General features: G+C 37.0%; 1 protein-coding gene across 4 annotated transcripts in view; it reads right to left on the bottom strand.

Annotated features, from left to right (window-relative positions):
* LOC5569948 (dynein heavy chain 3, axonemal) overlaps window positions 1-13,255 on the bottom strand; it is a 47,329-nt gene extending 34,074 nt beyond the window's left edge. For all 4 annotated transcript variants that reach the window (XM_001658799.2, XM_021848439.1, XM_021848438.1 and 1 more), the window contains exons 1-2: window positions 13,059-13,255; window positions 12,473-12,990 (exon numbers count right to left, since the gene is read on the bottom strand). In XM_001658799.2, coding sequence (XP_001658849.2) covers window positions 12,473-12,990; window positions 13,059-13,191 — 651 coding nt within the window. In that variant the 5' untranslated portion in view covers window positions 13,192-13,255. The remainder of the gene's footprint in view (window positions 1-12,472; window positions 12,991-13,058) is intronic.
* Window positions 13,256-24,787: the final 11,532 nt, after the last annotated feature.

Consider the following 24,787-nt stretch of genomic DNA (forward strand, 5'->3'; position numbering starts at 1 on the left):
TTGAGATTTTGTCACGCCCCTTGGTTTAAACTCAAATTTTGGGTATATTTTGTTTTCCGTGTCCCTTCCGAAATGTCAGATAGGAACAACCCCAGTGTTAAAACTATAAGCCCTGTGGCAATTTTGTCGAAAAAGTGAATGTCAAACATGATCACAAGTGTCAAGGTTCATATTTGGAACTATTTTTAAAATTGAATTTTAAATAGGTTATAGCCGTTATTTGAGCTAGAAAAATTGCTAAAGTAGTTGCAAAAACATGCTCATTCGTATTATTGAATAAAAACAAGAATTCATTAAACATTTTAGGACCCAATTCCGGAATCTCGGTGTTCAGCTGAGTGAGCGTGGACCGTAATTGGGAGTACCACAATGTGTATAACGGCAGTTAAGATAAGAAAAACGAGCTGTCTTTATTTAGTAATGATCCTTATCACTAGTACAGATGTTTTTTACTTATTTATACTCTAAGTACGATTGATTTATGTTGACTTCAATATCGATACATTAAAATCAGTCTATATCTATGCAGAAATCCAATTTTATACAAATTCCAATAGACTAAAGCTCTGCTACAAAACATTTTTGTAAACGATTATTTTTCTATAAATTCTGTACTTTAACGTTCAATATCTTGTCCCCGTTCTCTATTGACATTCTCGAATTTAGTTCCATTTGCAATCATGCCAAACAGTAGTTTGGCTGTAGATTTCCATTGTTTACATACCCATTAGCTCCCCCAGCTGGCGCAGTTTATATGGAATATTCGTCTCAAATATATTGAAAACCCTATATTGACCCTATGTCACTGTTTCGTCTCGTACACTAGTTAATCGCGTTCAGTTGAGCCCAGAATGACAAATTCACTAGTTGATACGCTAATGAACATAGTTACCGAAGGTTGTATCTGGATTTAAGCTCATTTTCATTAAGCTTTCAGTTGTTGAAAGTTAGGCTTAGATCAGCACTCCCGTACAATCACACATATGCATGCACCTTGTGCCGCAGCTCGCCCAGCGTCATAGGCGGCTATGATGCGCTTAGTGGCTACCAACCAGCTAAGTTGAAGAAATACTAAGCATTATTGCAAATCTACTTCAGATAGTCAAAACACCAACTTTATCAATTTTAATCATCATACAACCTTCTACAATATTGTTAGATACTATACTAGTAGTGTTTTTGACATTCTGGGTTCAATTGAACGCGATCAACAATTTTCCTGACTCAAACAGGAGATGATGTGCTGTTTCCTATATGTTGGAGCGGAAAATCCCATATTAAGGGGACACGGGAGACCGTGTTATTTTCCCTATCTTTCGTCTCACTCTAACAATTATCATCAAAACTTTGTGGAAGCAAATCTCGAGTTTTAGTGAACCGATGAAGCTGAAAATGTATCGGGTTGTGCACTACATTTATAGAATCATAGTGATACATTTTTCGCATCGATATATGGAGTGGTTCTTGAGATTTGCTTCTTGAAATGGATAGGGTGATTATGATGACGTCCCGTGCGGCCTTAACTTCAATTCAATTGCGCCAGCTCATGGAACCACCAAATGAGCTGAAACTTTCAGGAAGTCTTCCTCTAACCCTAAAGAATAATCCTGGTGGGTGCCCCGTGGAATTATACAACTTTATTTTTCTCCCATACTAAGGTGGGCCAATCTAATACCCATTATCAACCCCAAAATATGTTTATTTATTTATTTATTTATTTCACCGTCTTCAGTTTACTGTACAGACTGTAAATGCTTAAATTAATATATCACATATTACAAAACATAATCAAACACTTATTACGCAGATAACTTCATTCACAATTTAACTATCTGAATCTACGTTTTCAATCAATGGCTTCAATTACATCCAAAAACAAAAAAAGAAACAGAATATACTGAAACAGAAGTTCTACAAAACAATTTACGACTCTTAACAGACAACTACAATTTACTATTTTACAAAAGTGCAAATATTTTCGGTACATTGCCTATGCACTTGCATTTATACTCGCTGATGGTTTCCAAGGAGAGCTGCTTCTTCGAGTGAACTCCCGAAATTTCATCCCACGTGGCCAGCTGTTTGCATTCAAAGCTGATTGCTTCCATCTTTCGTGCAAAACAATTTTGAAGGAAATGAAATCTAAATCCTCGCAGCTTTTCCAACTAGGAACCAATTTTGTCACCGTCATGCATTCGGGTCTAGGCACGCAAAGAGATTCAGACACTAAACAAACAATATCATTCTCAGTGACGTGTGTATCGATGTTTGTTAGGAGTAACGAGAAAGAATCGTTTGAATTGAGTCCAGTCGTGCAGTCGCTCATACACACACTTGCATTGTTCACTAGCTTCGGCGATGTGATTGGAGTTGAGTGTTGTTTTGCAGACTCAAACGGCGCAATGGAAAGATTCAATTTGGCTACCGCACTGGTCAAACTTGCTATTTGCGATTTCATCTCTTCCAGTTCAGCGTTGATCGAGGTTCCAGCGGGGGAAGGAGTGTTACACGATCCCGACATATCATCTCTTGCTCTACAAAAATCGACCATGCAGCTGTCGCATATCCAAATTATGTTTTTGGATAGCGCACATAGCTGATCTTCACTCACACCAACGCAAGATGCATGAAACTTCCCGGCACATTTTCCTTCGCACACAGTATAGAGATGCTCCATGGTGTCGATGTCTGCGAAACATTTCTTGCACTTGTCTTCCATTGTTGTGCACCTTGACTTTAGCAATTACACCCACGGGTTTTCTGAAGATTTCCAGCTTCCCAACGTCCAAATCAGTAAATGATGTAGTACAGAAGATGAGCGATCAGAAACTTTACAACATATATCAAAACATACAAATTCTTTAGCGTCGTAACGAATAAATCAGCAGTTAAAGGCAGCGTTATATCGCGCACAACGTTACACAACGACAATTGACGATACATATGTCCCCATATGTCACATATACTCTCGATTAGGGAGCCAATGGTCGATCAGCTAAGATCAAATATTTGTAAAAAATCGAATAATGTAGCCGTCTGTATTATTTCTACGTGATCTGAAAGTTTTATATCTTGATTTTGTACGAAGAAGATGAAAACAACGAAAAATCATATTGTTATGCTCGCTTGAACCTAATATCGCTATAGTAGTACTATTTCTAGATTACCGTCGATGGGTGTGGGGGGTGAGATTGGGTCTAAACGGAAAAATATGATTTATGAAATATTTCAGCAAATAACGCTGGTATTACTAAAATTTATAATTCATATGTTATGGAACATATTATTACACATAATCAATCACAATTTACATTTTAACCTTCCACTCGTCGCGCGGTTTGCCGCCGTCAGAACCACCACGCTGCTGTTGTGAACGCCGCCACTTTTGAAGATGGCTGGAGGCAAATAAGATCCGCCATAGGTAGCACCGCAACAGCAGCACTAGGTCCAGCGGCCCCGAATCAGGGAAACGACTGGTACGACGGCGAATGCGAGCAGTTGAAGAATGAGAAGAATGCAGCATGGGCGAGAATGCTGCAACACCGCACGAGAGCGAACGAGGCACGGTATAAACAGGCGCGGAACAGACAAAACTCGATCTTCCGAAGAAAAAAGCGCCATCAAGCAGAACGAGATCGCGAAGCGATGGAAGAGCTGTTCCGCGCTAAAGACACACGGAAGTTCTACGAGAAGCTTAACCGTTCGCGCAAAGGCTTTGTGCCACAAGCCGACATGTGCAGAGACTGTGACGGAAATCTTCTCACGAACGAACGTGAGGTGGTCGAAAGGTGGCGGCAGCACTACGACGAGCACCTTAATGGTGATGTGGCCTGTGGCACGGAAATAACTTTGGGAGCACGCGCGGACGACGAAAGACTTCCGCCTCCAGATCTCCAAGAGATAGAAATGGAGATTAGACGGTTGAAAAACAACAAAGCCGCTGGAGTGGACTAACTTCCGAGCGAGTTGCTAAAATACGGTGGTGATGCACTGGCAAGAGCGCTGGATTATTTCCAAGATTTGGGAGGAGGCAGTATTGCCGGAGGAATGGATGGAAGGTGTCGTGTGTCCCATCTACAAAAAGGGCGACAAGTTGGATTGCGCCAATTATCGTGCGATCACAATTTTGAGCGCCGCCTACTAGGTACTCTCCCAAATTCTATGCCGCCGTCTATCACCAATTGCTAGAGAATTCGTTGGACAATATCAGGTAGGATTTATGGGCGAACGAGCAACAACGCACCAGATATTCGCCATCCGCCAGGTGTTACAGAAATGCCGCAAATGCAATGTACCCACACATCATTTATTCATCGATTTTTAATCGGCCTATGATACAATCGATTGAGAACAGCTATGGCAGATTATGCACGAATACGGTTTCCCGGACAAACTGATAAGATTGATCAAGGCGACGATGGAGCGAGTGATGTGCGTAGTCCGAGTATCAGGGACACTCTCGAGTCCCTTCGAATCTCGCAGAGGGTTACGGCAAGGTGATGGCCTTTCGTGTTTACTGTTCAACATTGCTTTAGAGGGTGTGATAAGAAGAATGGGGATAGACACGAGTGGCACGATTTTCAGAAAGTCCGTTCAGTTACTTGGTTTCGCCGACGACATTGATATTGTTGCACGCAACTTTGAGACGATGGCGGACACGTACATCCGACTAAGGGCTGAAGCTAGGCGAATCGGACTGAACATCAATGTGTCAAAGACGAAGTACATGATAGCGAGGGGCTCAAGAGAAGACACGGCACGCCCCCTACCTCGAGTTCATATTGACGGTGATGAAATCGAGGTTGTCGAAGAATTCGTGTACTTGGGCTCACTGGTGACCGCCGACAACGACACCAGCAGAGAAATCCAGAGACGCATCGTTGCTGGAAATCGTGGCTACTTTCGACTCCGCAGAACGCTCCGATCGAGCTAAGTTCGCCATCGCACGAAGTTGACCATCTACAAGACGCTGATTAGACCGGTACTCCTCTATGGGCACGAAACATGGACCCTACGTGCAGAGGATCAACGCGTCCTTGGTGTTTTCGAACGGAAGGTGTTGCGGACCATCTACGGCGGAGTGCAGATGGAAGACGGAACGTGGAGAAGGCGGATGAACCATGAATTGCACCAGCTGCTGGGAGAACGAACCATTGTCCACCTCGCAAAAATTGGGAGGCTGCGGTGGGCCGGGCATGTCACCAGAATGTTAAATACCAACCCGGTGAAAATGGTTCTCGAAAACAATCCGATCGGCACAAGACGACGTGGTGCGCAGCGAGCAAGATGGGTCGATCAAGTTGAGGACGATCTGCGGACCCTTCGCAGAATGCGTGGCTGGCGACGGGCAGCCATGGACCGAGTCGAATGGAGACGTCTCCTACGTACAGCAGAGGCCACCCAGGCCTAAGCCTGACTGGTAAGGTAAGTAAGCTGTTGTGAACGAAGAGCGAGGTTTTTTCAACAGTGTTGTACAAAATACAACAGCGCGACGACTTAAGTGTTAAGAAATATGTAGTAGTTTTTGTTTAATATACCAACAAACTTGTATGTTGAAACTAGACAAAATTTACAACATTAAATTTCTCCTGTGCAAACTATAACGCACTTACTTTATTCTATTTTGTTATATTAGTAGAAGGTTGAAAGTCTTTTCAATACACTTCGCACGTATTTTCCGGAATCTATTTGATTTTTCCACAAAAAATTCAATTTTTTCAGGATGGTGTCTAAAACATTGAAAATGGTTTTATGGTGCCATGTGTACTCTTTTTTCATTAATATGTGTTAATTCTTTTTAAATACAGCATCGCTGAAACATCAAACAAGTCAAGTTGAGGATTCCGTGCATTGAATAACAATGCAATGCATTTTGACAACTTCTAAAACCAGCAACTGTTTTTCGTGCGCAACAACATCGTAATATTTGATCAAAGGTTTTTTTTTATTTAATTATTTATTAGTGTTTTTATATTTTAGAAACAACTCACGGAAGTATAAATGAGTTGGATCGCTGAAATACCGGGATTATGACGTCAACATCTGCCTTAAATGTATTGATCGTGGAATGTCGCACCAAAATTTAACTACTTGGGAAAGTTTAAAATAATTACTGTTCCTGTAAACTTTTGGGGAAATCGAATAGGCTTTATGGCAATGGAAATAAGACTTTGAAGACAATTTGAGGGGAAACACAAGAAAGAAAAACGCGTCAGTAATTTTTAATCATGCTCCTTTGTTGGCGAGTGACGGAATCCGGATCAATAGGGCGATATTCAAAACTAAAAAGGCAATAGATGGCTCTTTTTCAGTGGTAGTAAAAACGAAATCCTGAAGCAAAGAAAGCACCACGGAAGATGAACCAAACACAAAAAGTTATGTATTTACTTTACACTTGATTTCTAATCACTACTTTTTTGATTCAGTTTCCTTATTGCAAATAATTTGCGTTTTTCATTATTTTCCATACGTTTTGACAGTTCTCCGACTACCATTCTTTCATGCGCTTGTGTTGAAAGTTTGAGAAATTTGAGAATCCAGCGTAGCGCGATCAGTGGGAGGAATAAAAACAACAGTGTCGTCACTCGGCGGCCAGTGAAAGAAACTGAATGTTGTTGCCTGTACTTTTTGCCGCTGGCGCCAACTGTTAGCGTTTAAGAGCGAAATAAACAGTCGTTACCCTACCTGTTATATATATATATACCGTAAAACGGGGTAACTTTGATAGTTTTTTCGAAGAAAACTTTAATATTTATGGATGCTGTTTCATAGAATTATTATTTATATTTTTAAAACAAGTACTGGTGTCCTAGCTATCGATTGCAGTCGATAAATTGCCAAAAGATTTATTTTGAATGGATATATAATTTTTCATATAATCGAAAGTTGGTTTTCGATTTTGGGGTAACTTTGATAATGGAGCATAATTCAAACAAAATTGAATGAATAACTAACATTTGTAGGGCATTGCATACCTCTAGGCGTTTAACGTTATATGGAAATTTCTGACTTAGATTACAAAAATGATCCCAGTTTGTGAAAATGCTTTTCGCTAAGAGATTTGAAACCGTATTCAAGTTCTATGATAACTAGGCTATCAAAGATAAGTGGCCAACTATTCAAAACTACATCAAATAGTGATCGTAGGACAGATTGTTTGTAAGCGTTTCGAAAATGCTAAAATTGTGTCAATTATTAATATTCGTATAAAAAGCCTCAAATGTTCTTGATTCAAATGAAAACCGCTCTTACATGAAGTGTCATACTTATATACTTTAGTTTTGCATTCGTTTTGCTTAACTGATTAACAGAAATTATGATATTTCGTTTAGTATGTGGTGGGTCTCGCACTATCAAAGTTACCCGCATTATCAAAGATACCCCGTTTTACGGTATATATATATATATATATATATATATATATATATATATATATATATATATATATATATATATATATATATACATATATATATATATATATATATATATATATATATATATATATATATATATATATATATATATACATATATATATATATATATATATATATATATATATATATATATATATATATATATATATATATATATATATATATATATATATATATATATATATATATATATATATATATATATATATATATATATATATATATATATATATATATATATATATATATATTGTAAAATATATATTGTTTTATAATACGAAATCGTTCGTTTGAACTACGAAATTATTCGTTGTTTTCTGCAACGAAACAGTTTCGTAAAATGTATGCAACCAGCTTCGTAATATGGTTCAAGCTCGAAATCAAAACAAACAATGATTGTTATAATGTACTAAACATTTCGTAATCGAAATTCGTTTGTTTCGTATTCAGAACGAACATTTATACGCGCTTCTTCTTACCTCCCTCGGCTGCGGTCGTGTCATGTTGTATTTTACGAAATGTATCTACGAAACCTTTCGTTGCAGAAAACAACGAATGATTTCGTAGATTAAACTATCAGTTTCGTAATACTAAACAATTCGTAATACGAACAACACGATAACGCACATCTACGAATGGTATATCGTACATCTTACGATTATTTCGTAAAGTCACTGAATTGTGAAATTCTGTCGAGTACAAATAATTCGTACAATGAATGAAAATAGCGTTATATGTACGAAATCTTGTTTTACGAAATGGATTTTGGATAAAATACGAAGAGACGTTTTCAGTGTATTGTGTCCGGTTCACGTTGCGCGGAAAAAAAACGAAGTGCGCCGGTGAAAAAAAAAAACGCGTCAGTAGTGTTTGATACGTTGAACCTGCCGTGCGAGCAACGAAAAAGTATCGTATCCGGTTTGCGTATATTTATCGTTTACCAAAACGAATCCTTTTCCATGTCCAAACTCCCAGTGTTTTCTTGTGGAAGTGCAGAGGACTCTTCGGCTTCTGTAAAGTAAGTAACTCGTCAACATTTCCCTCCCATTCCCAAATTGACCTGCATTCGGACGCAGCCGGCGCCGGTATTGATTATTATAATAATGAGAGCACCATTCAGGATGCTACTGATTCCGAATAGTGTCTGTTGGTTCCCTGTGTACAGTCGTTCTTGCAATAACGGAGTAGCAACTACGGGTGGTCAATCATGCTCATGCTCATGCTCAATTTGAGGGGAAAAACAGGAAAATTTGTGTAAACTTTACGATAAAGGCTGGGTTCACATATTTTGTCTCATAGCTCTTCAATTTTATTTTGCTAAAATCGTTATTTTAAGTGGATTCATCATACTTGCTAAACATCTTAGATGTCTTTTTTGCATCGTATCTCATCAATATTTTTCAGCTGTGAATGGTTTTGTAATCATATTCTCAAAAACAAGTTATTTCAATTACAGAGACCCAATGTAACCCCTTCACGCTATGTCTAAACCAGCAGATTATGCAAATCGAATGTACCTCGGATTTTTTTCCGCTAGAGTTCAGTAAGTGGGTTATATTTTCATAATCGGAAGGTTTTAAAATATTCCATCGGTGAAATTTAGATTTTTCCCACTTTTTAACTATTTTTTCACATACAGACTACGAAAATCAATAAAATCAAGTTTTCCTACACAATTCAGCTTATACAAAATGTATGGAAAAATTTCACCGATAGAATATTTGGTAACTTTTCAATTATGAAATTATAGACCAAATATTGATATCTATCGGGAAAAAAATCGAGGTACATTCGATCTTTATAATCTGCTGGTTTAGACATAGCGTGCCCCTCTGTGGGGTGAGATTGGGTCATTTTTCATTCACTTATACTGCCCATAAACACATAATTGTCCCATGTGAATAGGAAATCCAGCAAGCATTGGACTGACATGCGTTTTTGGGCAGTATAGCGCCGCAGTGAATAAATATTTTTCCATAATTTTTTGGACAGTTGTTAAAGTACTATCAAAGTACATACACACCAAATTTTAAGTTTATTGGAGTTAAATTGCAAAAGCTATTCAATAAACGATCGTACATATCCTTTTTGCAATTCCGTTGCAAATCAATCAACTTTTCATTGAGAAGTTGGCCAACATAACGGCCTACTTTTCCTATCGAAGGAAACAGTGCTGAAAAGTGCTACTTGTCAGCACTCTTTTCGGTGCTGAAAAGTAGCACTTTTCAGTACTGTTTTGGTAGGAATCAATCGAATAACCTAGTCTCTTTATAACATTCGTGCTTATTCTGGGCGGCGTGTGAGTCGAAAAGAGTCGTTCTCACCTCAGGTGACGGGAGGCGACTTTTCACTTCATTCGACTCGTCTCGCCTCCTCACACGCCGTGCAGAATAAGCACATTTGCATCTGGTTATTGTAAAATCGGCTAATTGTTAGAAAATGCATTTCACCGAAGTTGGATTTTTCGCGGAACCCATGCAAGATACCCTCCTTCGGAAGTAGGGCGCATTCGAGCGCATCCGGATGCGAATAGAATGCACGAATTCCAAAGTTAGGTACCGTAAAATCGGGTGTAATTGATCAGAAGGGTGAAATTGATCATCGTATCTCACGATTTTATTTATTCCTAATGGAGCACAAATATCAATGTAGCCTGCAGTAAATGAACGTTGTTTGTCGTAACTATTGTCGAATTGTATGTTCTTAAGTTTTTGCGTTAAAGAATGTTTATTACTATGAAAATAATGTAAAATTTCAAAATCATGGACGGTGCAGTATTGACAAACATCCATGAACTTCTAGTTCTAAACAAGGATTCGAACATGGTATAAACCTGAAAGTTTGTGAGGATGCTTGAGATATATCCCCAAACCAGGTTTAATCACCAAAACTCGTACCAATTAGCTCATATGGTTGAAATAATCGAATTTCTGTTAGATACCATTGAATTCCTTAGGAAATTGCATACATTTAGGCGTTTTCCGCGTAATTCTTAAAATTTAAATATTTTTTCTTTATATAAATATTGCATTGTTAAGAATTTGACAAGCATATTAGGATTCAGGGAGCTCAAATTTATCATGTAGAGTTGTTTTGAAAACTAACAATAATGACATTGACAAGTGATCAATTTCACCCCGATATGAGATCCCCTGATTTTTTATTTTAGAGATATTTGTTAACACTAAAATTACATTTGTTACAAAATTTCGGTACATGAGTCGATGAGGCTCCCATTCGTACTTGTTTTCCTGCATTCAGTTGTTTGGCATTGTCAACATTATAGAAAACAGACAAGAAAAACCGTAAAAAATGATCAGTTTCACCCGAAATTACGGTATCTCGGTAACTATCTTGTTCCGACAAATGCTGGCGATTCTGATTTTGGATCGGATTGTCCAGCATGATACCGATGGGAGCGAGAAAACTTGTGACATTCATAGGTACTAGGGTGCCGGTGCCATTAGTGGACTACCTAAGCTATAAAAAATCATAACAAAATAACGAAAAGCCTTAGCAGAGATCTTTTGGCGTCAACAGAAAGATTTCAACCTCTTCTATATGGGAAAAATATAAAAATAGTGATAAAACTAATTTTTTAACATAAAATCGCTTGAGCCACTATTGGTACACGTGTTCCAGTAGTTGCGCTAGTGCTCCAGTAGTAGACGTTTGGGAATTATACAAGGAATTTTAAACAAAAAGGCAAATTTTTACACAGGTTTAACATTTTTCCCTTCGATCAGCAACTATTATCTTTCGATAGAAGCATTAAGAACATCTCTGGGACTTTTCTTCATTTTTATACATCCATTTTAAAAAATGCTTCCATCCGTTGATCCACTACTGGAACACGACGGCAACTATTGGTGCAAGGGAGCAATTTTTTTTGCGTAAACTTAATTATTTATATGACTCTTTGATGAAATAAAAAGCTGAAATTTGGCAAATCGACTAAACTAGAGGCGATCTATCCACCAAAAATAGCACATGTCGTTTTTATCAAAAAATGTACGTTTTATTCCATAGTCCAATCTACTGGTACATTACAACCATTGGTACCGGCACCCTACTGTATCACAGCCTACGTGATTGAGAAATACTGAATTGATACTACGTATGGATGTATGCCCATGTGGGTTCTCTTGAAGTGTTTGTCTGTGCTTTTAGAGTTAATCCAGCTGAGACGGCATTTTTTGAAATAGCAAAAAATGTTGTATGCAACTCGTTGCAAAACTCATACAGCTCGTGCTGAAAAAATCATCATTTTGCAACTTGTTGCATAAATAACTATTTACGATCCATTCTCACCCCCAAAGATGGTATATTAGTAAAATGGAAAAAATGATTACTTTAACGAATCTGTTTCAGAAGTTGGATTCATGTATTACAATCCAAACATTCTTTTAAACCTGTGCTGATTGGAAGTTTATCGAATTATGTAAACGAAATATTATTTTTAGAATTGAATAAATTTTAATTATTAGAAATGAAAAATTGATGTTTTTGATTCCGGGGTCAAGTTTATCAATTACTGCGATAGGTTTCAAAAAATAAATAGATTGGGGCCACTGAATCTGAACTAAACGTGAACAATATAACAACTTGTTGAGAAATCAGTTAATTTAAAAATTGAATTTTGTAATTTACAAAATGAACCACATTAAACGCGTAAAGCTATGCTATTTTCATTGAAAGTGACAATCTGTTCACGAAAAAACAATTCTTCGTCTAGAAATAAAATTTTATCGTCAATGCAAATTCGAAATTGAATTCAAAAATAAATCTGGAATGAATGGAACTCGATATCGAATAAGAGAACCACATTAATAATTGATTTTCATGGCTACCTTGGTCCCATGATCCCTTCAATATCAAGTTATGGAGAGTTGACTGTAAAAAAAAAACATGGTTGCACCCCTCAAACAGCTTTCCTAGGCATATTTCCAAATATCGACTAATGGAGGCGTGACTGTATCAAAATTACCCCAATTTACGGCAATCAAACCCGAAGCCTGCAAAAATTCTACTCACAAACTGCGGCCGGCGCGCCTGTTCCTCCTTCTGCTGCCGGCGTTTTTCCGCCTCGCGAATGCTTTTCGCAATCATCCGATCCAGATGGCGCTGGATGCGCAGCAAGGCTTCGTCATTTTCCTCCGGCGTGCGGTAGGCAAACTCATCGAAGTGAAACTTTTTCGGTGGTCGCCTCTTGCGGCGTATTGCAGGCAGTTTGCGGCGGCCATCTTGATTTACCCGACCGTAACGGCGGAAGAACTCGTTCCCCAGCAGGACCGGCCGGGTGAGGGCCAGGTCGTGGAAAATTTTCAGTCGCAAATCTTTGTAAAGTTTTATAAGCTCGGTGGTAACGTCCGAAAGGCGTTTCTCTAGCGGAGAATGGGAACCAACACCGGATGGGAGATATTCTGCTGTTTCGATGGATGCTAACTTTTCCGGAAGTAGGAGCTCTCGCAGGCCTTGACCGTCACCCCGGGGGTAGCGGTAGAGACTGTAGTCCTTGTTGAAACAGGCCGGTTTGATGACGTTGATTTTTGCTTTTAGTAAAATATAATTGAGAACATTTATTTAGTTCATAAGTTATGCTGAAAGTGTCAAAATTTACAAATCTGTTCTTCGATGAAATTCCTGGCGGGATCGAGAGGAAGTTCGTCCCTCCGATACACAAACTTGTAGAACGGAACATCTTCGATGTGTCTTTTAGCTTTTGGTTTGGGTTTTCTAACTTTTCTCAACATTTTTCGGGAAAATTAATCTAATCCTCCTTTTTCACATTTTCCAAACTGACGAGTGAAAATTTTATCATTTTGTGTACCAAGTGTAAACGGAATCACAGTAGCCAGGACAATCGTTACCGATGGCAATAGATGGAAAATAGGTCAGTGTTCCGAGGACCTGTTGAAGCTGCTGGAAAGTGGGTTATCATTAGCACATTCGCACAGGTGTGTTGTGACACGTGTTGACTACCGTTGTGATCAACAGGTGCAACCACATTCAACAGGTGATTTATTGTTAGTGTTTACAAACTTTTTGCCACGTGGACGGAAAGGCGGTTGCTAGAAAATAAAAGTGCAACCAGTGTGTTTATTTCCAATTCCGATAGATGCTACAATCACCCAAAACTGCCCACAACAAATATCAACAGGTCTGTGAAGAGAAGAAAAGGTGTGTCAGTAGGTTATACGTTGGATCCGGAGTCCCGGAGAAAACCAACAATGTAATGCATAGCTACAAGGGGTTTGCAACAAACACTAGAGTGACAAAAAATCAATTCATACATTATTTTTTTTAGATGATTAATCAATCATTTGTTTTGGCAGCCAAGTTGATGTTGCACTCACAATTCCAGAATAATAAAACTCAATCGTCATAGATGATATCGATGCGGAAATGTATCACTATGTACGCTTATATGCAAAAAGTATGGTGTCAGTGCAAAACCAACTGACGAATTCCATGTCAAATCGATCAGTCACAGAACTTCGAATCCATCTTCGATTTGGATTAAATTTTGCACATGTTTTTGGTATGGTAGAATAAGTGTTTTCCATAGAAAAATTGATCATTTTGACTAAAGCATGGCTTTTGAAAATGGCCTATAATATTTTGCATGCACCTTATTTGAAAAATTCTAACTCCGGAACTGTTGATTTCAGAGAAAAATGTTCTATGAAGAAGTTGTAATGAACCGTTAGGAATATAAGAAAAAAATATACGCTGAACAAATATATTTTTTTTCATAAAAAATTTAAAAATAAAACTTAAATGATAAATTACACAAAAATCCCATTTTTAATAATTTTCAAATTTTTACCATAGAATCTTGATAGTAAACAGATGTTTGAGACAAAGTTTCATGATGGAGAAATTTTTAATAAAATGTTTTTCTAAGAACAACTTTTAGTCGGTTTTCAAAATTTTGATTTTTTGTCTAAAAAAATTCGTTCTGATGATACAGTAAGCATCTTGAAATGATTCTTAGCCATAATGATTATATGAATAATTTCTCTAGAAGTAGCCATTTTCGAACTATATCGAGTTTAATGCAAAAATATTGTTTATATATTAAAATAGCTAAGTTATTATATATAAGTTATTCGCGTTTCTCTCTCGTTTGTGACAGTAAAGACCATATTTCTTACCACTTACTTATTTTCCTTGATGGAAAATCGCAAATAACTAATGAAAATGGCCTATTTTGATATTTAAATACAGTGAAACCTCCATGAGTCGATATTGAAAGGACCATCGACTCATGGAAATATCGAATCATGGAACAGCAATCCTTTGGAAAGCTGCAACAAGGGACCATCATAGTAACCATGACATTTTGTTTTAAGTATGATTCCATGAGTCGATATCGAGTCATGGAATATCGACACATGGAGGTATCACTGTAATATTTTTTGCATTAAACTCGATATAATTTGAAAGTGGCTACTTCTAGAGAAATTATTCATATAATCGTTATGGCTAAGAATCATTTCAAGATGCTTACTATATCATCAGAACGTATTTATTTAGACAAAAAAAGCAAAATTTTGAAAATCGACCAAAAGTTGTTCTTGGAAAAACTTTTTTATTAAAAATTTCTCCATCATGAAACATTGTCTCAAACATCTGTTTACTATCAAGATTCTGTGGTGAAAATTAAAAAAAATCAAAAATAGGGTTTTTGTGTCATTCAAAATTTAAGTTTTATTATTGATTTTTTTATGAAAATAAATCAAATATTTTTTCAGTGTATATTTTTTTTGTAGGCCAAACGGATTGCTGCAACTTCTTCATAGAACATTTTTCTCTAAAATCAACAGTTTCGAAGTTGGATTTTTCAAATAAGTTGCATGCAAACATTTATACGCCATTTTCAAAAGTTATTCTTGAGTCAAAATAATCATTTTTTCTATGCAAAACACTTATTCTATCATACCAAAAACATGTGCAAAATTTAATCCAAATCGAAGACCATCGAGCATGATTTTAATTTTTTTCGACTCATGGAATTCGTCAATATCAAATATTTATGCATTTAAAATCACAAAATCTTCTAAACTTTCTCCGGTCCTTTGTCAACATAGAAGATGTTATCTCGCGATGGAGATAAGTTATCTCCAGCCTATGACCTGGTAAAAGGCAAACATTTTAAAGGTTTACAAACAAATTTTATAACGCAAACGCAGGATTAGCTATTTTGATACCCACTGCTCTTAACGATTTTGTATGACCTGCGATAAAGGACGAATGACTTTCGGGTTAAAGTCCCTCCCAAACAAAAACAACAACAACAACATTTTGTATGAATATTTTCAAAATTCTGTGATGAGTATCATATAGAGAACATTCATAAAAATTCTTCAAGGTTATGAAACTTGTGAATCAGTTCCATACGACCAGCAAAAGCAATTCAAAATCTGATAGTTGCCGGCATATTGAGTGAGGAACAGTCGTATACTTGAAGCCAAATTGAGTGAAATCGCCAACGGTTGGTTAGGTGTGGAATAGCTTTGGCTGGAAATTTATGAGTGTGTATTGCTTGCATGGTCGTTGCATGCAAGAACTTGCATCATGGATATGGTTGTATTCAACTGTGCTGCCATCTCTATGTGAAGCTCTTTGTGTCTGGATATGAAGAAGGGTATGATATTCTATTTGCCGGAATGAGCTAATGAATGGCTTTATTTGATTGATGACTAACTTCCCCATTTGAATTGATTTGATTTTCATCATTATTGTTTGAATTATATTCAAGTTGTAATTACAGTGACTCAAATTTATATTCGTACAAGGCAATGTTTTCATATAAAATTGGTAAATAAAACTATGAAACAATGTATCAAATTAAGAATAATTTACAATAATGAATGCCGTAGGTGCTATCTATAATTTGACAACCATCAACAATATCCTTTTACTGTCATTTTTAAATAAAATTGAAAAAGTAGTTACCTTGAGTCTGAAATTCACCCTACTTTATATTCGCACATCTCTCAAAACTCTTACATACTACTAAATTAACAAACATAAATACAACTTTAACTAAATTTCATGGCTCTAAATAAAGCTGAACGTATCTTGGTTTGATTCCCGGTCGACCTATGATCTTTTAGTAATGGAAATTTCCTTGACTTCTCTGGGCATAGAGTGCTATCGTACCTCCCACACGTAATGCACGATGCAAAACTGTCATCTTTGGCTAAGAAATTTTATTTATTATTAATACTTATAGAACACTAAGCTTAGAAGCAGGCTCTGTCTCAGTGGGGGCGTAATTCCAAGCAGAAGAAGAAGAAGAAGAAGCAGGAGACGAAGACGAAGAAGAAGAAGAAGAAGAAGAAGAAGGATAAGAAGAAGAAGAAGAAGAAGAAGAAGAAGAAGAAGAAGAAGAAGAAGAAAGAGAAGAAGAAGAAGAAGAAGAAGAAGAAGAAGAAGAAGAAGAAGAAGAAGAAGAAGAAGAAGAAGAAGAAGAAGAAGAAGAAGAAGAAGAAGAAGAAGAAGAAGAAGAAGAAAGGATTCAATAATTGAAAACAACGGTACTTAGGAATTTGAGAACTGGAACGCTGTAAATAATATGAAAGGGAAAATCATGGAAAAATATATGACAATCAAACGAATACAAATAAATACATTGGATTAACTCGTCATTTTGTAGAGCATGTAGAGAAAACTTGAACAAGCACCGGTTATTGTCGTATTTATTCAATAAATTGATGCTCAATTATTTTATTTGCTATTGCTATGTCTGTCGGTCAAATGCAGGGATACGCTACCATGCTTCAAAAAGTGTCGTTTCAAGCACGCTATGCAAATATTAGGCGGCATGATTTGGAACATTTCAGGTCTTGTTTTATCGAAACAAAGCAAATACATCTATTTCGGCCCCATCCCCATCCGTTCTCCGTTGCCACGTGCCATCTGCCAAACTTATTTATCATAGAAAATGCTTGCAATTTTATACCGCAGCGCGAATCGAACGTGTACAATCGAAATTCGCGACGGTAGTTGAAACTGCCTTCCCGCCATTTACCTGCGTCGTTCGTAGCACTAAATAATTCGCTTCAGCGCCTCTAGATCATCAGCACATCACAATATCCCTGCGGCAACAAAATTAAAGCTCACGCAGGATGGTTCTAAATTTGTGCGCTTCGGAATCTTCAAGTGGATAATAGAAGGAAGAATGTTGTGTTCTTCAACATGTTCTTGGTTAGAATTATCCAAAGTTATCTGTCAAATCGTACATTTCAGGTTAATTATCAGAACTCCAGGTCTGAAAGACTTCATGTAAGAGCTGGGGTTCCTTAAGGTAGTATTTTGGGACCAGTATTATACAATATTTTCACATCTGACTTACTTGAGTTACCTCAGGGATGTCAAAAATCTTTGTTTTTGGATGACACAGGTCTCTCCGCCAAAGGACGAAATCTGCGTGTCATCTGAAGTAGATTGCAAAAAAAGTTTGGATATTTTTGCTTCATACTTGCAAAGCTCGAAGATTTCTTCTGATGGTTCCAAAACTCAACTAATAATATTCCCACATAAACCAAAAACTCTTTATTTGAAACCTTCTAGTAGACATGTTGTCACGATGAGAAGGGTTCCAATAAATTGATCAGATGAAGTTAAGTATCTAGGGTTAATGCTAGATAAAAAATTTACATTCAAAAATCACATTGGAATTCAAGCCAAATGTAACAACTATATAAAATGTCTGTATCCACTTATTAACAGAAAATCGACGATTTGATTGACTATGTAAATGCACTGTATATTAAATCTCTATCAATAAATTTGTACTGTTTTCTCAGAAGAAACCCTTTAAAGGGACGCTTGATTTATCATACATTTCAAACTTCATGTGTTAAACAATAGTCAGCAACAAATTTTTATTATGCTTTTTATGCTCAACAGTGACGCGGCCAAAGGATCAAACACTACTGACTCGCTCGGGTTTCCAAGCAAACTTAAGTAGCAAAAGTTATCAGGTCATTCTGAATCGTACAGATTTGACGTACTGCAGTGTGGACTTTTGGTACGCTAACCAAAGGGTACATATCTATCCTCCTCGTTTTCCGATTATTTTATCTCGCGCAAAATTGGAATGACCTCTCCTGGCTGGTTCCTGTCGCCCAGTTTTATAACGCGTTTCATGTCCCTCTCGATATGGTCAGCAACAATGTTTCCGGTGCTCGATGTTGCTGATTCGGCACGGCAGTCCTCAACCTCTCCAGCATACCGTACACCAGTGACAGTCGTGACTATAGGGGAGGCTGGGTTGACTCTATCTCCGGAAGACTTGAAGTCACCCTATTTTCTATGAATATAAAACAGTTTTTCTTAGAATTTTATCCAATATTATACTATACGAAAGACTATGACAGAGCTTGAAATACATCAAATGGTTTAAAAAATAATGTTCTTAGGGAAGTTTGTTTGAATTAGCTAAAATAAAATTCAACAGGCCTGAACAGGCCTGAAACATCTGAAGAATTTCGAGTATATTTTATCAAATCGTCTCAGATTTTTGGAACTTGGAGATTTAAATAAGTAAAAGCGCAAAAATCAAAACATCCATATTGCATGTGTTCATATATGCAAAACATATTAACTTCAAAGCATGTGCACAATTGTCATCAAATTAATCCCTGCAGAGTTATAGCTGCATTAAGAAAAAAAAAGGGATCAAGTCTCCCCTACTGCTCAGGACGAGCCTCAGAGAACGAAGGATGCTTGGTAAATTTTATCGCGATTATGCCCAATAAATATACGCTGATGTGTAAATTGCTCATTTAATTAAATCTTTCCGGACAACAAGGGCCCTTTTTGGATGTATGCGAGGCGTGGACACTGGACATGGACTCGTCAGTAGCGAAATCCACCACTAACTATGTGGGCCGCATCCTGGCTTGACGAGAGCATAAGCAAGGCAAGTATGTATAATAAGCATTTCATGAACTAATGTTTGCGAACAAAATTGTACTTTGCGGTACGAGTTGGGGATCTACCTATAGAAAGTTGATACTGAAACCACTTTTTTGTGCAGCTATCGGTACTAGGATGATGTTTAATACGTAGTTTGAATTATCTAACGTGTTGTATAATGTATTCGTGATATTTGTTTAACAGGGAAAAGTATTCTCTACTGAGAGAGACTGTTTTATCAAATAGTATGCTCTTTGACTAGCAATACAAACGAACAAACCCAACTCTTAGAGCAATTGCAATCAAAATCATCTTCACGAAAACAGCATGTCTCAATACAAGAAAATGTTTTCTTTCGTCTAGCAAACACCAGCAATGCACTATGTAACGAAGCATTTCCGGCGTTTGGTGTCTTCGGCAAAGTTACACGGATACTGCCCATAAATGCATGTCAGTCCCATGTTTGCTGGATTTCCTATTCACATGGGACAATTATGCGTTGAAGGGCAGGATAGTCCGTAAATAATCCGCATAGGTGGCGCCACAATCTTTTTTTACTGTGACGTTCTACTGTCTTGGCATGTTTGGCAAAGTTGTTCATTTTGATAAAATGAACAACTCTCTCGAAGAATTCAAAATTCTTCAGCCTACTGTTTTCAAGTTATTGTCAAAATAAGACCAAATTAGTGAAAAAACGAGTTTTCACCGAGTTTGACATTTTTCCTAAGAGTTTAACTTTTTTTTCGCTGATGAACGACGCATAAAAATTAAGAAATTTCAAACAATTTGAAAAACAGGTCAATTTTTTAACTTTAATAGGGGAAGGGGTGGTAAAATGAACACCTTAAGGATATCATTTTGTTTCTGATAGAAATGAGTAATTTGTATGGTTCTATAGCACAACATCAAAGGGATGTTATCTATAGCAGCGACACTAATTCAGACTGAAATAGCTGAATTTTTACATATATTTATTGCTAGCAAATAACGATGTAAATGTTCATTTTACAGGGGCCCAGATAGCCGTAGCGGTAAACGCGCAGCTATTCAGCATGACCATGCTGAGGGTCGTGGGTTCGAATCCCGCTGGTCGAGGATCTTTTCGTAAAGGAAATTTTCTCGATTCCCAGGGCATAGAGTATCTTCGTACCTGCCACACGATATACACATGCAAAAATGGTCAATCGGCAAAGAAAGCTCTCAGTTAATAACTGTGGAAGTGCTCATAAGAACACTAATCTGAGAAGCAGGCTTTGTCCCAGTTGGGACGTAACGCCAGAAAGAAGAAGAAGATGTTCATTTTACCTGCACTTTGTGGGTAAAATGAACAGCTGTTGGTGGTAAAATGAACATCATGCAAAAAACGTGAGCAAAACAAATATTTTTGGAAATTTTCATTGCTTTCCCGAAAATATATCCGATAATGATTGTAACCCATCCATGAAGAAATCTAAAGGTATCAGATTTGACATCATATCATAAGATATTTACCTCACTGAAAAACCTCAAGACTCCCGAGCTGAAAGTTACGTCAGTTCTAATTTTCAAACGTGGTTTTCTAAAATCTTAGTTTTCGTTGATATTTTCACTTCAATTGACCTCCGTATCAACCCGAACACTCCGTTTTATGTTCTAAATCGTCCGTGCGTGATATAAATTTAATCAAATTTGTTTTTTGTCGGTAAAACGCATGGTGTCCATTTTACTACCCCTGTTCATTTTGCCATCACTTCCCCTATTTCTTAAAGCGCAAAAAACCGCAAGTTCAAATTTTCAGGCAATGTAAAACAATAAATAAATTTTGACTTCTTCGAGAGAGTTGTTCATTTTATCAAAATGAATAACTTTGCTCAACATGCCGAAGTCTCTTAAAAGTTAGATTGTGGTACCACCTATGCGAACGATTCATGAACTTTCCGTATATGTCAGTAGATGGTCCTCGTTGTTATAATAAACGTTGCCGAAGACACCAAACTCCGGAAATGCTCCGTTTCCTGGTTATTAATTTTGTCTCGCCAGATTGCGTCCATGACCCATAGTGCGGTGACAGAAATTCAATCAACTTATTAACGGTTCAACTTGAAACGGGGGGCATATCCATAAGTGATACGGAGCTGTGTTATCCAGTTCTAGACATTTTTTCTTGACTAATCAACTGGCTGTTTTGTATGTAGTACGTTACATGAAGTCGTTTGTGTTGGCTCTATGTGAACGCTTATAGATTGTTTGATTTTTGGAAGGATTTTTGATGGAAATTTGTCTGAGACAGTTAGTTTTTAATAAGTATTATTCTTTATTATGCATATGAATTGCACTCATCGAGTATTTTGCTTGTTATGATTGATATAATTCAACTTGAGAGAGAATTATCTTTCTTTCACCAAAAAAAAAACCTATGCAGTAAAGAGCATTAATATTTCATATATTCTTGTTATCAAACGATCGATACGGTTGTTTTCGTTTCTGCTCTCATTGAGTTTAAAAATTTTTGGTCCATCATATAATTCATTTATGGATAATCTGATTCATATATTTTTAAACTCAAAAATTGCACAGTGCTCCAATAAACATAAAAGAAAAGACCACAATAAAAAGGTATTTTAAATTATAATGATTCCACAAGAAGGTAATTTTCTCAAACACATTTTCACTGCCAGATAGCCCTCGGTCTACTGAACAACTTTGCCCAAGACCCCAATTGTCTAGCTCATCAGGGTCCTCAGATATCCGTTGTGGCCAATTTTGATACCCTAAAATAAGGAATAACTCCGGAACCACCTGGACCAAATTTTCAAAACTTTTAGACCTCATACTAGAAGAGTTTTTCAAGAACTTCTTAAAATTTCTGCAAAATCCATCAAGAAAAAAAAAAGTTATGCAAGTATTAGTGTATTTGTCAGCATGTAAAAGTATGTTGGCTGGATGAAGGTTCATAACTGAGGAAGTGCTCATATGAACTGTTGCGCGGGAACAAGGAGTTCGTAGCCGATTTCTATGAGCAGATCGCAAACTCAGGTTTAGGTGCGAGTACGCTTTAAGCCAGTGATTCCCAAAGTGGGTGACTTCGCCCCCCTGGGGGCGCTTTTCAGGCTCAATGGGGCGGAAATTTGTAAAACAGAATTTGGGGGGCGAAAAATTCAGAAAGGGGGCGAAAAAGCTAACACGGGAGCATTTGAAAATAATTACTAATCGCCTTTAGAGGACACACTTCTGAAGGTTAATGAATTCCAAATTTAAATATATCTAAGACTATTTTACCTTAGATCGTTACATCTTTAATTATGGTAATTATGATATACATATTGTCAAACACAAAATGTTTGTGAAAATCATGTGAGAATGGACGGTATTTGAGAATTTCGTTGGATGCGTTGGATTTGAACTTTCACAACGTCCGAAAAAATTCGAATTTGTGTCGTTGAAAAAAATACCCTTTTTAAATGTTGTATTGAAAAAATGAGTTTGAAAACACTTTGGATTTTGATATGTTTTTAGGGTTTTCGGATTGGATAAAAAAAAGCGTTCGCAGAAACGTCAAACATTTATTATGGGAAGTATGCATTTCAACAAAAAAGTAATCTTCGATCTCGATGCGTGGAAAATATCTTGCAGGAAATGGTCAAGAAGAACAGTTTTCTTTGATCGCAGTATGCGGTTGAAAAGAAATATCTCTTCCAAGGATGGAAATCTAGTGATCATGGTAAAATAAATGATGCATCGTGGTTGTTCCTTATCATGCGATCATAGCAACAACCGAAAAATGAATCGCTCGGCCTGTGAGATCAATTGTTCGCGAATCAAAGTCATAATTTTGGAGGATTTTTCCGATTTAATTCCACGATTTGTCTCCTGGTTTGTCGGTTTTAATCTAAAAGTCAATCGTGCATGGTATGTGAGAAAGTTTATCCGTGAAATTTAAATTAATTCACAGTAATCGCAACGTGTTACAATATCCGACAAACCCTTTGTCCTACGACAAACAGTTCATCGGATGCTCCATATATCTATGATTAGCGCGCGTGGTGAGGTGTTGAAATCATGTTGCTGCAAGAGCAACGGCCCTCTTAGACCATTCAAATACCGTGTTGTTTGTCGTTAGAGCTGATTTTTTTCCATCCTTGATCTCTTCAAATGAAGCTCACTGTAGACAATTTCTTTTTTTTTACATATGTGTGCCAAATTGTGACGTATTTGGGGAGAGGGCGAGACATTTCAAAAACGCACAATTGCCAACAAAATCAATGCAGTTCACCCAAATATGACAAATTCATGTGCGTTTGCTCGGAAAATATTTGGTTCAGTTTTGAAGAGCTTCGCCTCCAACTACTTCACAAGTTGGTGCCTATGCATACATTGCATTTGAATAGTTGGAACTGGGCCGAACTGATATCGAAAACTGATTCAGCAGTCTATAAAACACGCAAGAAATTGTTATTATAAATTACAGCCCAAAAATCATTCCATATTGTGAGTTATCGATATTTAAGAAAATATTTTTAAATATACATATTAGATATTGTATTATTAATCTATGGATATACGAGTCGAGGATATTTTTTTGACGTACAACGTACAATTAAAATATTTGTATAATATATCAGGGGGGCGATTCCAGATAAATATTGGCCTCAAGGGGGCGAAATATGAAAAAGTTTGGAAAGCACTGCTTTAAGCTAGCAAATGTATGTCATTATTTTTCAGTGAAAAGAATATAACAATTTTACTTATAAGTTTCGGTTTTATCCTTGTGTAAACTTGTTCCGTTATTGTGCTATGCTCATTCCGAAGCTTGTTCTTTTATTTGGGACTTAGTTTCAGTTTTCAATATATTCCATTTAGTTTTAAGATTAACTAACGATCTGTGATTATATCTGTGACTCACACTTTGTTTTAGTTCATTCTATCATATAAGTTTAAGATTTAACTCCAAATAGTCTTTGAATTCATTCAATCAGAAATAATTAACCTTCTATCTTGCTCTTCGACGTTAAATTAGTCATCATGCTTAGCGGTTGCAGACAGTGCTGGCCTTCCTTAGCCTTGTGGTTAGAGTCCGCGGCTACAAAGCAAAGCCATGCTGAAGGTGTCTGGGTTCGATTCCCGGTCGGTCCAGGATCTTTTCGTAATGGAAATTTCCTTGACTTCTCTGGGCATAATAGAGTATCATCGTACCTGCCACACGATATACGAATGCGAAAATGGCAACTTTGGCAAAGAAAGCTCTCAGTTTATAACTGTGGAAGTGCTCATAAGAACACTAAGCTGAGTAGCCGGCTCTGTCCCAGTGGGGACGCTAATGCCAAGAAGAAGAAGACAGTGCTGGCAGCAACATGAACAATTATCTGAGAAGCACGTTCTGTCCCAGTGCCAGAAAGAAGAAAAAGAAGAATAACAAGGTTTACACAGCATAAGAAACAA

This window comes from Aedes aegypti, chromosome 3 (assembly GCF_002204515.2).
Source record: "Aedes aegypti strain LVP_AGWG chromosome 3, AaegL5.0 Primary Assembly, whole genome shotgun sequence".
Taxonomy (NCBI): Eukaryota; Metazoa; Arthropoda; class Insecta; order Diptera; family Culicidae; genus Aedes; species Aedes aegypti.